Source organism: Tasmannia lanceolata, unplaced genomic scaffold (assembly GCF_043159265.1).
Source record: "Tasmannia lanceolata isolate RefF3 unplaced genomic scaffold, GAP_Taslan_0.1 ptg000006l, whole genome shotgun sequence".
Taxonomy (NCBI): Eukaryota; Viridiplantae; Streptophyta; class Magnoliopsida; order Canellales; family Winteraceae; genus Tasmannia; species Tasmannia lanceolata.
In genome coordinates, this window is record NW_027518683.1 from 15,123,859 (window position 1) to 15,137,678 (window position 13,820).

The following is a 13,820-nucleotide window of genomic DNA, read 5'->3' on the forward strand; positions in this document are numbered from 1 at the left end:
TCTTGGCTAGCATGGTGGGGTCCTCCATTTTACACCACATGTTTTAATGTGGTGATCTCCTCCCAAACCCATGCATACTGTGGCCCACCATCTTACACTCGGATGAGACCACCGTTTTATATCTCATGTTTTTTATGGGATGGGGCCTACCATTTTACACTTTAAGGCTTTGATGGGGTGGGTCCCACCATTTACTTCTAATATTAATGATGGGTTAGGACCCACTGTTTTTACACCCAAGCACATGCTGTGGAATACTAGTTATTAGAGTATATCAGATCTTTACAAGATCTAACCGTTGGATCACCAACCATTAGTACAATCTTTAATCAGTATTATATTAGCTGAGTAATAGCCTTTGCCGTTTATTCGATGGAATTCTCATGGGCCCAACTGTGGAAAGCTGAGAACTGAGAAGGAAGTAGACCGGGCAAAAGTGACCCGTGCCCGCGGGTCGACCCGGCCCACCCGCAAATTTGTGGGCACGGGTCTAAGTTTCCGTGACCCGTCAAAAACCAACCCGCGGGTGACCCAACCCGCAAAAACACGGGTCGGGTCGGGTCAACCCGCGGGCACCCGCATTTTTACAGTATTTTTTAATCTTTTTGAGAATGTTATCATCACTGCTGTTTGTTTTTTATGAGTAACTCCTCACTTTATAAAAAGTACGGTATGTCCTGCACCGTAGGATTATCCAAAGTTCCAAACCGTCCATTAGATGGGCCATACCCTAAATAGGTTGCCCCAAAATTATTTCCATCGGTTGATTCTAACCCTCCGATCTATAGAGGGTTAGGATCAACCCTCTAACATTCAGATTGGAGGGATAGGATCATCCTATGGAAATGATTTTTGGAGCATAACCTATTTAGGCTATGGCCCAACTAATGGACGGTTTGGATCATCCTATGGTGTGGGCCATACATAAAGTGAGAGTGCCCACTAGTGTTGATAACATTTAAATGTGGTTTTTATTTTATTAGAATTTGCTATCAAGCTTCTCCTTTGGCAATTTCTCGGCAAGTGGCCTTTGTGTATGCAAAGATGCGCGCATCCAAATGTTGCTAAAATGTTCCTAGAAAATGTAAAAAAGTAATCATTACACCACAAAAAGTAAATTAGCTAAAATCAAAATAATTATTACAATCCCGCGGCATATTTGCGGGTGATCCGCCGGTTGACCCGGCCCACCCGCGGGCCGCGCGGGTCACGTAAATTTTTGACCCGCCAAAATGCGGGTCATTTTCTCACCCCGACCCGTGGACCCGCACCCGGATCACCCGCGGGTTGACCCGGCCGACCCACCCGTTTGCCAGGTCTAGAAGGAAGGAGGAGAGAATTGAGCTGGCGGCAGTAGAGACAGCATAAAAAATTAGTGAAAAGAAAATACCTATTTAGAATTGGTTTTATGTTTTCCTGGTTTTTATCATGCCTGACCCTACAAATATTCAATGAAATATTTTTTCATGGTGGCCAAACATGGCCTGAGTTGCTATGTAAATATTCAATTAGGCAAGTAGCTCGATTGGTTGGGCCCCATGCCAACCGTGAAATTATCATGCCAAGGACGATGGCAAATTGCAACCATTCAATAAATCTTAAGGCTCACGTGGCATGATCGGATCCTTTCATCTGACAGACGACGAAAATTTTGGCTTTATGTTTTTATTATAACCCTACCAAACTTTGTTTGATACAGACTCAATGACACCAAATAGAATGACTAAGCAGAGAGCATGTGCATCTTGTAGAACATCGTGAAGAGACCCACATGGTCTTGGTTCCATGCCAAATGGAACATCCCACACGCTTAAGGTTTGGATTGCCAGAATCAGGAATCGGAATCGGAATCGGAATAAGATACCGATTCTGCCGCGTAATTTAGGCAAAAAGAAGTCGACTTCACTGGGGATCGAACCCAGAATCTCTGGTTTCGTAGACCAGCGCCTTATCCATTGGGCCATGAAGTCATGTCTGCCCAAAATTATATTGATATATTATATATTTAAATATCGGTTAATGGGTTTTACTTTGGCTTGGCCCACGGGTACGGCTATTGGATGGCTGTAGTCCGTCCACGATGAACCCTACAATCTGACCTCCCATGAGCTTGCGGTTAAGATACATTGAATATCTGACAGTACGACTTACGAGGTGACCGAAACTTACCGGTAAATTTCGGTTAAAATTTTGAAAAAAACGCCCTTTCTTTATTTCTTTACAAAATTTCGGTAATCTTGGCCAAAATTTCATTTTCCGTCGGCACCGAAATTTAAAACCATGGTCTCGATGGACCGAAATTTTGGCCGAAACCGAAATTTAAAACCATGGTGACGATATCATTTTCCATTTTGTTAATATTTAATGTGAATGTTGACATATAGCTATACGTATGCACATTCCCTACCAAAAAAATATACACATACCCTACGGCCCTACAGTGTAGAGGAGTACTCGTACAGGCTGTCCCAACTCCCAAGTAAAAAAATGGGGCCGAATATACCACTTCCCCTGTGACTAATAGACATAGCTCTATGGTCAGTAGTTCACCTGATACATTCGGAACGTATACCTCTGCAGTACGCATTCTGCCTCCTCTTAACTTGATTTGACGTCCAAAAGCGTTAAAGTAGCCCAATGTAGACGTTATAAGGGGACGAATGCGTACTGCAGAGGGGTTAAAATCTCATCTCCCAAAATATTTTGCTCTCTTCACCCCGGTTTAGAAATTGGAAATGGTAAATCCCAATTCCAGATGTATGATTTATAGGAGAAATTATATGATGAACGAGCGGACACGCCTGGTATTCATTCTGCCCTTGTTATTTGATTTGAGAAATTATATGATGAAGGGCTTTATGAACATGTATGTACTCATCATCACATCCTTGATTTTTAATCCAACAACAGCTCCAAAAAGTTAGCTGCTGTTGGATCAAATATCAAGAGTGGTACCTTTATCGTTATGGTTTTAAATTTCGATCAAAATCCGAAATATCGGGTTTCGGTCAACCCCGAAACCGAAATTGGGGATACCCGAAGCGTTACATTATTTTGACTGAAATTCAGTCCGAATTTTAAGGAAATTCAAGCAAAAATCGCAATTTTTTTAATTATTTAATATTTTCCCTGAAATTTGAAACCATGTATCATACCACATTTAGGTGTTTATATGTCCCTTCATGATATAATTTCTCACAATTATAGATCTAGAGACAGAAAGTAAATGGTGGTTGTTATGTGCATATTAATGATGTTAGTTGTGTGTAGTTACTAAGTAGTGCTATGTAATGTGGGTAGTGGCACTACAAGAAAAGTGATATTCACCGACGGTCATGACCGTCGGTGCATATGCCAATGAACATCGGTGCATCTTACACCACGGTGTGTGATTATTAAGTAGTAGTGTTGATGTCATGTGAGTAGTGGTAGTCGGTTAGGGTGGTTTTGTTAGTAGTGGTTACATTATGCATGTGCCAAGTGGCATATATTTGTACTTAAAATGTTATCATCTAATGAAATGGAGAAGAAGAGAATTTTAAAGCAAATGAAACTTTGTAGGAGAGTCGTGGTTCCTCTCGAATCGAGCCACTAGGAGGTCTGGTTGTCTTAAATCAACCTCTCTCCCCCTCATTTCTATTTTCTATTTTGTTTATTTGTATGACAGCCAATTAGGCACGTAACAAATTGGTATCAGAGCCGTCGATCTTGCGCGATGGCTGCGGCTTCGGAGTTTTAGGAATCCATACGCGAAGATCTGTAGGAGATTAAAGCACTGGCTTTGAAAATGATGGAAGAACACCGAAGATTTGCGGAAGGCTTGAACAAAATTAACAAAATCAGCATGGAGATAAAGGACAAATGAAAAGATGAAGGAATGATGAAGCTTGAAGATTTTAATGTTCGGATAGAGAAAAAAATGACAAATGATGATCATGAAAAATCGTATTTCTTCTCAACTTTGCTCACAATAGATTTCCAAAGTGAGATTCAAGAGATCATGATGATTATTTATGCAGAACATGAAGGTCAGATGTACATTATTATGCTCAACAAAATTGTGTCCCATAGGATTTGAGACCCTAGTGGAATAACGTATTTTCTCCAACAAATCAACCTTGAGGACAAGGTTGTTTCTAGGGGGGAGGAATGTTAAGTGTGTGTTAGTGGTGTTAGTTGTGTGTGTAGTTACTAAGTAATGCTATATAATGTGGGTAGTAGTGTGTGGTTATTAAGTAGTGGTGTTGATGTCATGTCAGTAGTAGTAGTCGGTTAGGGTGGTTTTGTTAGTAGTGGTTGCATTATGCATGTGCCAAGTGGCATATATCTGTATTTAAAATGTTATCATCTAATGAAATGGAGAAGAAGCTAGAATTTTAAAGCAAAGGAAACTTTGTCGGAGAGTCATGGTTCCTCTCGAATAGAGTCACTAGGAGATTTGGTTGCCTTGAATCAACCTCTCTCCCCCTCATTTCTATTGTCTATATATTTTGTTTATTTGTGTTACGACCAATTAGGCACGTAACAGTGGTAGACCACATTCCATTAGATGGGCTGTGCCTAAATAGGTTGTGCCCCAAAAATTATTTCCATAGGTTGATCCTAACCTTCTGTAGAGGGATTGAATGTTAGAGGGATAATTCCCTCTAACATTCAATCCCTCTACAGATCGGAGGGCTGGGATTAACCTATGGAAATGATTTTTGGGGCACAACCTATTTAGGGGATGGCCCATCTAAAGGATGGTTTGGATCATCCTATACTTTTAATGAGGTGAAGGGTGCGATCATCAAAATACAGTAGTGCTGATAACATTTCCCTAAATAAAAACTTCCAATATCAATTGGGTGAAATTAAAATACCACCTCTTGGGTAGGAAATAGATTCCGGAAAATATCTTTTTCTATCACTAGAAAAAAAAAATGGTGACATCCCTTTCTATTACTAGAAAAAGATGATAGAGAAGGCACCTTCCTCATTTTCAACTAGAAAATGATGAAAGTGGCTTGCGTTATCATAAAACCCCTGTGGTTTCTCGACTCAACAGCAATTATTTAGGGGTCGTGTATGTCACATGGACGTCATTGGATCCATTCATCAGCCCATATCCATCGATCAAAGGATCCATAAAATCACGTTTAGAGTTCCACCAAGAAATATTAAAGCTGTTGATTTTCTTAGTCATTGATAGGAGATAATGGGACTACTCACTTTGTTTTACATTTCTCTGATTGACTGCTGACAGCCATTTAGAAATTGTAATAGCCTTTTATAGAAGGGAAACACTTTCAAAATGGAACTCAGTTCTGAAAATAAAGAGGCCGCTGCAAATGACCAAACTACCCTTTTTAAAAGGTCAAATTTTCTCTCAGATGCCATCACCACTACAGTCAACAGCTAGCACCGGAGATTGTTTGGTAGTGGTATGAAATGTATCCCTTGGGTAAAGGGTATTTCGTCATTTGATGGAAACAGCCCACCACAAATTCAACACAATATAAGATTAAAGTCATATAGATATGATTCTACAAGAGCAAACATAAGCATTGATAGAAGGGAGTTAAGTTGCAATAGCGCAGTATGATAATGCAATAATAAGGGCAAGACATAAACTTCAGTAAGAAGAACATCACAACATAATAGGTTCCAGGGATCACACTTTGCTTCCACTCTTAGTTGTAAAATACAGTGGCAGATTTGGGCAAGAAAATATACAACCTAGCTTCCATATTCGTTTGCTTCGGCACTTCAGCTGATAGTAGAAGGACAACACAGATTTCTCACAGCTGATATGTACTGCAACATTTACGGCCGAGCTGCAGCCAAAACCACCAAAAGAGCGAAAATTAGATCATACTTTACCAGCCAGTGATATTATGGCTTTTTGAAACGGGATTCATGGCATGGCTTTATGGTTTTTTTCCTGTTGAGTTCTGTCAAGTGATGGAGGAGATTTGTAAGCATGAGTTCATGATATGAGTTGGGTTTTCTAAAAACTAGCTAATTTTCTCACTTGGAAGCATGAGTTCCTTTCCAGTGATGAAAAATGACAGATGAACTCGTTTCATATCTCATTTAGACAAGTTAAATGGCTTAATAAAAAATTCCAAAAGAAGTTTACTGATGAGGTTCCAAAATCCAAACTCTGGTGAGAAGTAAAAAACCTGCAACATGATCTACAATGGCGGTCGCTTTGTACATCTCCATTTTCAGGTATTGAAAAATTGGACACGTGATTAATGTCTTACAACTTCATATGTGGTCATCAAGAAACGTCCAAGGCAACAGAAATTACAAGCTGTAAGCTTAACCTCAACTTGTTGTATTTAACTAAAGTAAAAATTATTTCACGCTATTCTGACTAGGGAAAAAGAAGTTTACTCCTATTTATAAGAAACTCGATGATGAGAAAGCAACAAACCAAATTAGAAAATATGTGCAATTAGAAAGAAAAAAAAGGAGAAAGATCCCGAAAAACTTGAAAGTGGAAGGCTGTGCGAAAACCAGATAGGTGAATGGAAGGGTCAGGAAAAAGACTAAAAGTTGGGGAGGATTGGCAATGCCCTTTTTGTCTCTACCATAATTTTGGGTGGCGAAATAGATGTAGAAGATGTTCGAAAGTCTGGGCGGATTCGACCCCTTTATCGCCTCTAGATGGGAAGGGGAGCCCTTGTAGAAACCTCAAGCTACACCAAAACAATAGGTTGGGAGGATGGTCCTGCTCTCCCTGCCAATACCTTAATTTCAGTTGGAAGGATGACTGTCGATGGTGTCATTGGGCCAGATCTCCTTCAAAATGGGTTCCTCGCGCTAACCCATCCTCGAGGGTTGACTCTACTGATGACAAAGATGAATGCTGGCCTGATTCAGGTAGAATTTATCATCACAAAATCTCAGGGTGTCCATTTTTATCTATCTCGGGGAGGGAAGTAGGCGCTCGAATGGGCTCCCATAACGAGTCCTTGGAGGAGCTTTGGAAATGGGCACAAAAAGGATTGGGATATCCCATCTTTACATTGTCCTGCTATTTTGGCAAAGAATGAGTTTCTCTTTATGTTTGAATCAGAATTGCAAGCATCGCAGATCCTTGCTAAGTGATCTAAGGCTTTGGGTGATCATTTGCTCTCCCTCTCACCATGGAGTAGGGATTTTATTCAAGGTAAGGAAGTCCAATGGGTTAATTTTTATGGCATCCCTTTACGCGCCTGGGCTGTCTCAACAGTGGAGGCTATATGGGGCCTTTTTGGTAGGGTTATAGAAACCAAGATGGAAGGTAATAAACCGAATTGTATGAGTTATGTTTCAGCAATGATTTTTGCCCCCCATTGGCACTTTCATAAATCCTCCCTTAAAATCAAAATTCTTGACCAGTACCATTGGGGTTGAATTTCCGGAGGATTCCGATGCCTCAATTTTCTCGGTCTTCCCAGATTTGGGTCTTTCCTCGCCGGCGGTTTGTCCTCCGGCGTGCCAGGGGCGGAATTCTGGTAAGCCTCTGAATCCCATTGTGATTTCAAATTTGAAATCTGCCCAATCGAATCCTCTGCCTTTGCCGTTTCTCGAGAAAGGTGCGGTGGGACCTAAGAAGGTCAAATCAATTTTACCGTTAGCTAGTCGTGAGGTCCCTAGGCAGGAAGTTGGCAGGATGGGTGCTCCCTTCAAGAATTTCAAGCCAGCTGGCCCTCATCAAAGAACTAGGAAGAATTTTGTCTATCGTGCCCCTGGTAACCATTATGATGGTACAAGTTCCGTGGCCAAGGGGTCAAGATTCCAAGAAAATATCATGAATATCTTGGAGTCTGTCCTGGTTACAAATTGTGGGTCGAAAAAGACAAATAGCAGGTTGGTAAATTTCCTTAAATTCTATGCTAAATCTGGTAGGATAGATTCCGTCTACAGATAATTCAGAAATCTTGACCCTTGAAGCTAGTAGTTTTTTTTTTTGGGATGGGAAGACTTTCGTCTAGTAGTCTAAAAGCTTGAAGTGGGTGTAGTCCTATCTCCTCGGTTGGCGGGATCTCGATCTCTCATATCGGGTCATTTTAGTATTTTCTCTAGCGCTCCCCCCTTCTAGGAGCGGAGTCTTCAAAGCCCTGGTATTAGTATTAATATGAACAAGGTGGAGAGATACTTAAGTCTTAAGTATAGGCCTCCCTCTCACAAAGAAGGTATGGAGAATCCAGGAGACCTACGAGGATCCTCTTCTGGCTTTAGAAGAAGTCATGGAAGAGTTGAGAGAAGGCATAAATAGGACATGTATAAGGCAGGCTCCCGGCTGGAGGGATCGGATGAGGTGGGAACTTTTCGAACCTTAGGGTGTGATCATACCGGCACAGAGGCACTAAAATTCTTAACAAGTGTTCAGATTTCGCGACGTGCCCAAAAGTACAAACTAAATAACTATCTAGATGGTGGTGTCAGGTTCATGACTTGCCTCATCCCAGCCTTGCATGGAAGGCTTCAGGACCTCAAGAAATAAAGCCCTGGTGAGGTTCATGACTTGCCTCATCACACTTTGCAACCATGTGTCTACCCGTGATAGAACCTTGGGATCAGTAAAGCCAGCTAGATTCATCAGTTGTTCAATCAATGTCAGATGTTGTGTAGTTCATGGGCAGAGCAGAGGATGGGAGGAAGTCGACCTGGCGTGGCATCTGATGTGTAAGGATGGAGGAGGTAGGAGATGTTATATACATGGCAGCTGTATTATGGGATGTGCATGTTCATGCCTAGGAAACTAAGCCTTGGGTGAGATAATTTCTTATGATCACTCTAGATATAGAAGGAAAAGCTTCAAGGTGGCAAGTATCTGCATTAATGTTCAAAACCTTTGCCTTGGGAGGTTCTCGTTGCAGTTGATGGTCACCCAACAAATATTTTGGAACTCCTAGGCATGGGAGGATAACATGCGACGCGAAGAATATTGGAGGTAGTGAGCCTCGAGTGCCCACTAGCTGATTTGGTTCAAGTAGCTAGAGGTGCTAAAGGTTCGGTGAGCCCTGGGAATGGAGTCACAATGACCTCATACGTTGGGAAGTCTGCGATTGCATCTGGAAGTGGTGGAAATGGTTGTGCAGTTTATGGGCAGAGCTGAGGATGCGAGGAAGGAGGTGTGGAGGAGGGGGGTGTTGTAGGGGATGTTATACACATGGAAAGGAGACCCCATTATGGGTTTGACTAGCTTAGACCGAGGAAGGATTAGTGTGGCAATTCCATATTTGGAATCTCTCCCCTCACCCCTTGTCTATGCAGAGTAGAGGGCAGCTTGGGGAGACAACGACAAGGACACACAGTGAGAATTGGGAACATGTAGCCAAAAGGAAGTAATGCGAGCATGTAACCATGCATCTACACGTGATACGGTGATAGAGCCTTAAGACCAGTAATGCCAGCTAGGTTCATCAATTGGTCAATGCACGCCAGGTGTTGTTAGGCCATTTTTACTGCGGTTAGTTCCACAACTACCTGGAAAAGAGCTCCCCCATCCCGTGCTTGCTACACCCTTTTTCCCTCTCGCATCCGGCAACAGGCTTCAGCTCCAACATATGAGTTTGGGAAGTGGGGCCAGCAAGTTGGTAAGTCCTGTCACTAGCAGACAGCAAAGCTCATTATGAGGCGAGGAGGATGGGTTGACTAGGCATTTATCAACCAAGTTAAATGAGGAAGCATGCTGAGTCTGCCCCAAGCTTTGGTAAGTCGGTGTGATAAGTTATTGGCATTCTATTGGATGATTGAACAAGTCAGAGCATCCCATGCATAGGCAAGAGGGTCGATCCTTTGAGGGAGATGAGGAAGGGCAGCATGCCCCTGGTTTTGGTGACAATTTAGCTGGTCAAACAAGAATGGAGTTAGCTATCTGCCCAAGATGTGGAAGACAGTGTGATTTCTACTGATATGGCACTGCTAATTGAGGTTTGTTGAAAGGACTGATAGGCAAGTTAGGGTCGTGCTAGACAGTTCTTTGTCAGAAGTACAAGGGAATCGGGCTGACAACCCTATCTTCATGGTGAGACAGCTCCTCTGATTGCCTTTTGAATCGAAAGAATGGGGTTCAAGGAGTTATTTGTAGCCCTTGATAAGAGAGAAGGGAATGAGAGACCATGTGTCTACCACGAGAGGCAGAGAGGGGACCGTAGAAGAAGAGAACTAGTGAGGCCAGAATTACGTTGAAATATGACAACCGGGTGGGAGACCCAAAAACAAATGCTGCGACAATATTTTCCAATAAATCAATATTTTTCAACCGGGTGAGAGACCCAACAACAAATGCTACAACAATATCACAGTCTACACTAGTGAGATTAGATTAGATTATCACATATTTGAGGTTTGAAATCAAGAATGCTACCGCAATATTTTCCAATTAATTACATCCTATTTTCATTTTATCATGATCTAGAGATCTCTGAACTGCTTCATTACTCCAATCACCCATACACTGAGCAGAGGAAGGGAACCCAAAAACACACATGATATAAGAAAATGATCATCCATGTAGTGCAAGCACAAACAGACAACTCGTTTCCAGTGTCTTGATTTGAGAAATCCACATCAAACAACCCATTTTTTTATAGAAATAAATCAAAATAAAAGAAAACAGTGTAGACCAGTTTATAAGCATCTAAACAAATTTCAATAGGTAAAAAGGAAAGGCCAATTTGAATGCTACATGGAGATTACCATAAAGACATTTAATGTCTCTCCTCCTGCCGCTGATGTTTCCTGCTCCTCTTCTTATGAGACCGTTTTGTGCCACGGCCAATCCGTGAATCATCCAAGCTGCTACTACCAGAATCAGTCGACAATGCCGGCCTCCTGTTCTTCTGCTTACGCTGCCCATCGGATTCTTCAGACTCATCAGAATAATCTGAATGTCGATGACTCCTCCTCCTTTTCTTCTCCTTCCTACTCTTTCTATGACGGTGACGCTCATCATCTTCATCATCCGAATACCCATGTCTACTTTTCCTTTTCTCCTTCCTTCTCTTCACATCACCATCATCCTCTTCATCTGAATCCCCACTAGCCCGTTTCCCACTTTTCCATTTTCTCGATCTCCCTCTCTTCCTCTGGCCTCCCGAATCTGACCCATCTTCATCTGGCGCCCGCCTCTTGCTCGACAACTTCACCTTGTGATTCACGCCCTTCTTCCCAACCCGAGTGGCGATAATCTTCTCAATTTCCGAATCCACATCCGAATCCGAACTCTCACTTTCCTCTTCAGAGCTCTCCTCCGAGCTCTCCTCCGCACCTTTACTATCTCTTCCATTGGCCTTTGATTTATCCAACAACGATCCCGCAACAGTCTGAAGAGCAAGTGAAGGATCTTTATCCTTGTCACTACTAACCTTAGTACTGAGGAAATTTCGACACTGGAAGGTGAGGTGGCCCACGCGGCCGCACTTCTTGCAAGCACCACGTGCCTCGTCAGCATTGGAGCCAGTACCGGTGATGCGGGCAAGGGCTAGGAGACCTTGGAAGCTGGCATAGGCATTCTCAGCATCGGGTTCGGAATTTGAAGACTTCACACCGGGCTCCTGGGCAGAATGCTTCGAATCATCCTTGTTGGGGGCGTATGGATCGTAGCCTATTGCGCTCTGCCATATGCCGTGGGTTTGGAGGGCAGCGCTGCTGTGCACGCGATTGTTCGCGGGCATGCGAACCCGGCCTGCGGTCGCCGGCATTTTGTAATTCTAACTGGAATTTGATGCTGCAAGAGAAAATATGAAGAATTGAGGAGACACAATCAGCAAAACAAATTTTGAAACAAATATGAAGAAAGATTAGGGTTTTTCTGCACTTTGTAATTCTAACTGGAATTTGCTGCTGTGAGAGGAAAGATGAAGAATTGAGGGGACAGAATCAGAAAAAAATAAAATGTTGAAACAAATATTAGGAAAGATTAGAGTTTTTCTGCACTTTGTAATTCTAACTGGAATTTGCAGCTGCAAGAGGAAAGATGGAGATTTGAAAAAAAATGTTGAAACGAAAATGAAGAAAGATTAGGGTTTTTCTGCACTTTGTAATTATAACAGGAATTTGCTACTGCAAGAGAAGATATGAAGAATTGAGGGGACAGAATCAGAAGAAAAAAAATGTTGAAACGAAATGAAGAAAGATTACGGTTTTTCTGCATTTTGCAATTCTAACTGGAATTTGCTACTGCAAGAGAAGATATGAAGAATTGAGAGGACAAAAAAAAAAAAAAAAAAAAAAATTGAATAAATGGAAGAAAGATTAGGGTTTTGAGAAAATGATGGAATCGGAATGGTTATTGCGGGAATCAATTTCAACTGAAAGAGATATAAGGTGACTGTTTGGGTGCAGTCGAAATTTTCCGCGGATATTAATTTCCACTATTTGGATGGCATCCAAACTCCCAAGAAATATTCAAGAAGGAGGGAAATGCTATTAGGACTTTTCTGTTGTATGCAATTAGGGTTTTTTCTGTTATATGCAATTAGGGTCCGGATGGAGGGAGGTATTTTAAGGGTTTTGAGAGAAATTCAAAGGATACTCAGATGAAACCAAGAAGAATCAAAGAGGGAAAGGCTACTAGGGCTTTTCTGTTATATGAATTTACCGTCTGGATGGGAGAATTTTAGGGCTTTGAGAGGAATACAAACGATCCCAGATGAAATCAGGGCTTCAACGGTAGAATTACGGATTTGAGTAAACGTAGATCGGGTCGAATGGAAGAGAAAAGTGTATTGGAAATACCTAATTTCCAATTAAAAGAAAAAGAGTATTGGAAAAAGATTTTAGGATTTCAGAATGTAATAGATAGAAAATAAGGATAATAACAAAAATTGAAAATAAGAGAAGGGCTTACATGCAGAGGGTTCGAGTTCTTACTCCGGACGCGATTTCGCAGGCCAATCGGCTCCCGTTGCGAAATTGTGATAGAGAAGGGATTTCTTCCGCAGACCTTGCTTTATATACGAGGGCTAATGGAAACTAGCACGAGGACTATGCACTTTGGTGTCTTCTTTGATGAATCTAGAGCCGTTCACGTGTCGCTGAGGATTGTAGTTCCTTGGATCAAAGCTCAGTTAAGTATAATTTTTGGTTAAAGTGACATATTCGCCCTTTTTCTTCCCCGGGCCACCCCCTTCTAGTGTATTTATGACTGCTGTGGCCCCTTCCTCTTCCATTGAATAGCACCTAAAACCCTAATTTGGAGAGTAGCGATCATTTCTGCAAGTAAATCAACGAAATTCACAATCGAGAAACCAGGATTTCGAGAAGAGACCTCTTCAATAGGTAGATCATAAGGTATGTGATCTACCTATTAAACTATTTTCATTCTTTTTTTTCTAGGGTTGCCAATCATATGCTAATCGGATCCATATTTAATATTTTTAATAGGACCGGATTTGGATTCGAGCTATTAATTTTTATTTCAGACATATAATTGAGTCGGGTCCCCTTCTACTCATTTTTTTCACAAATCTTGTTTTTTTTTTACTTATGTCCTTAATTTTATTTAATTTTAGTTTTTGTATGATTGATTTATTTTGTGCAGAAGCAAAAACCCTATATTCAAGGGTTTTGATGTCTAATTGAACTCAATGCCCTACCAAAGTATCGAGTGCCCGTTGATCCTAAGATATTTGATATACCCATAATTGTCAGTAGGGCAGTGATAAATCGCCCCCGTATAGGGCAGTGCAGAGAGAGAGAGAGATGGGGTCGATTTAAGATATTAGGGAGTTGATTTATCGCTTAGAAAACTATTCATGCTTACTATAAAGGGGGGCAGAGCCAACCAGTGACAATGGATGAGAGACGAAAGGCAAGCCCTTTAATTAATGGCCATG

The 13,820-nt window shown here is 41.6% G+C and overlaps 1 protein-coding gene and 1 non-coding gene across 3 annotated transcripts; both read right to left on the reverse strand.

The window, feature by feature from the left end:
* Window positions 1-1,897: 1,897 nt before the first annotated feature.
* Window positions 1,898-1,970, reverse strand: TRNAR-ACG (transfer RNA arginine (anticodon ACG)). The gene has a single exon. It is a non-coding gene; the product is annotated as a tRNA-Arg (tRNA).
* Window positions 1,971-5,484: 3,514 nt separating this feature from the next.
* On the reverse strand, window positions 5,485-13,002 carry CXIP4 (CAX interacting protein 4). Of its 2 annotated transcripts, none has more exons than XM_077382500.1 (3): window positions 12,856-13,002; window positions 10,681-11,710; window positions 5,485-5,816 (listed from the first exon to the last, which is right to left on the reverse strand). In XM_077382500.1, exon 2 carries the CDS (start codon window positions 11,682-11,684, stop codon window positions 10,692-10,694), a length of 993 nt encoding a protein of 330 aa, XP_077238615.1. In that variant the 5' UTR covers window positions 11,685-11,710; window positions 12,856-13,002; the 3' UTR covers window positions 5,485-5,816; window positions 10,681-10,691. The 2 variants fall into 2 exon arrangements, with proteins under 2 accessions (XP_077238615.1, XP_077238614.1); XM_077382499.1 differs by having other exon boundaries at window positions 12,833-12,980.
* Between the last annotated feature and the right edge of the window lie 818 nt (window positions 13,003-13,820).

Bases quoted from the DNA above. Each gene is read 5' to 3' on its own strand.
- CXIP4 (XM_077382500.1), bottom strand. From the start codon at position 11,684: ATGCCGGCGACCGCAGGCCGGGTTCGCATGCCCGCGAACAATCGCGTG.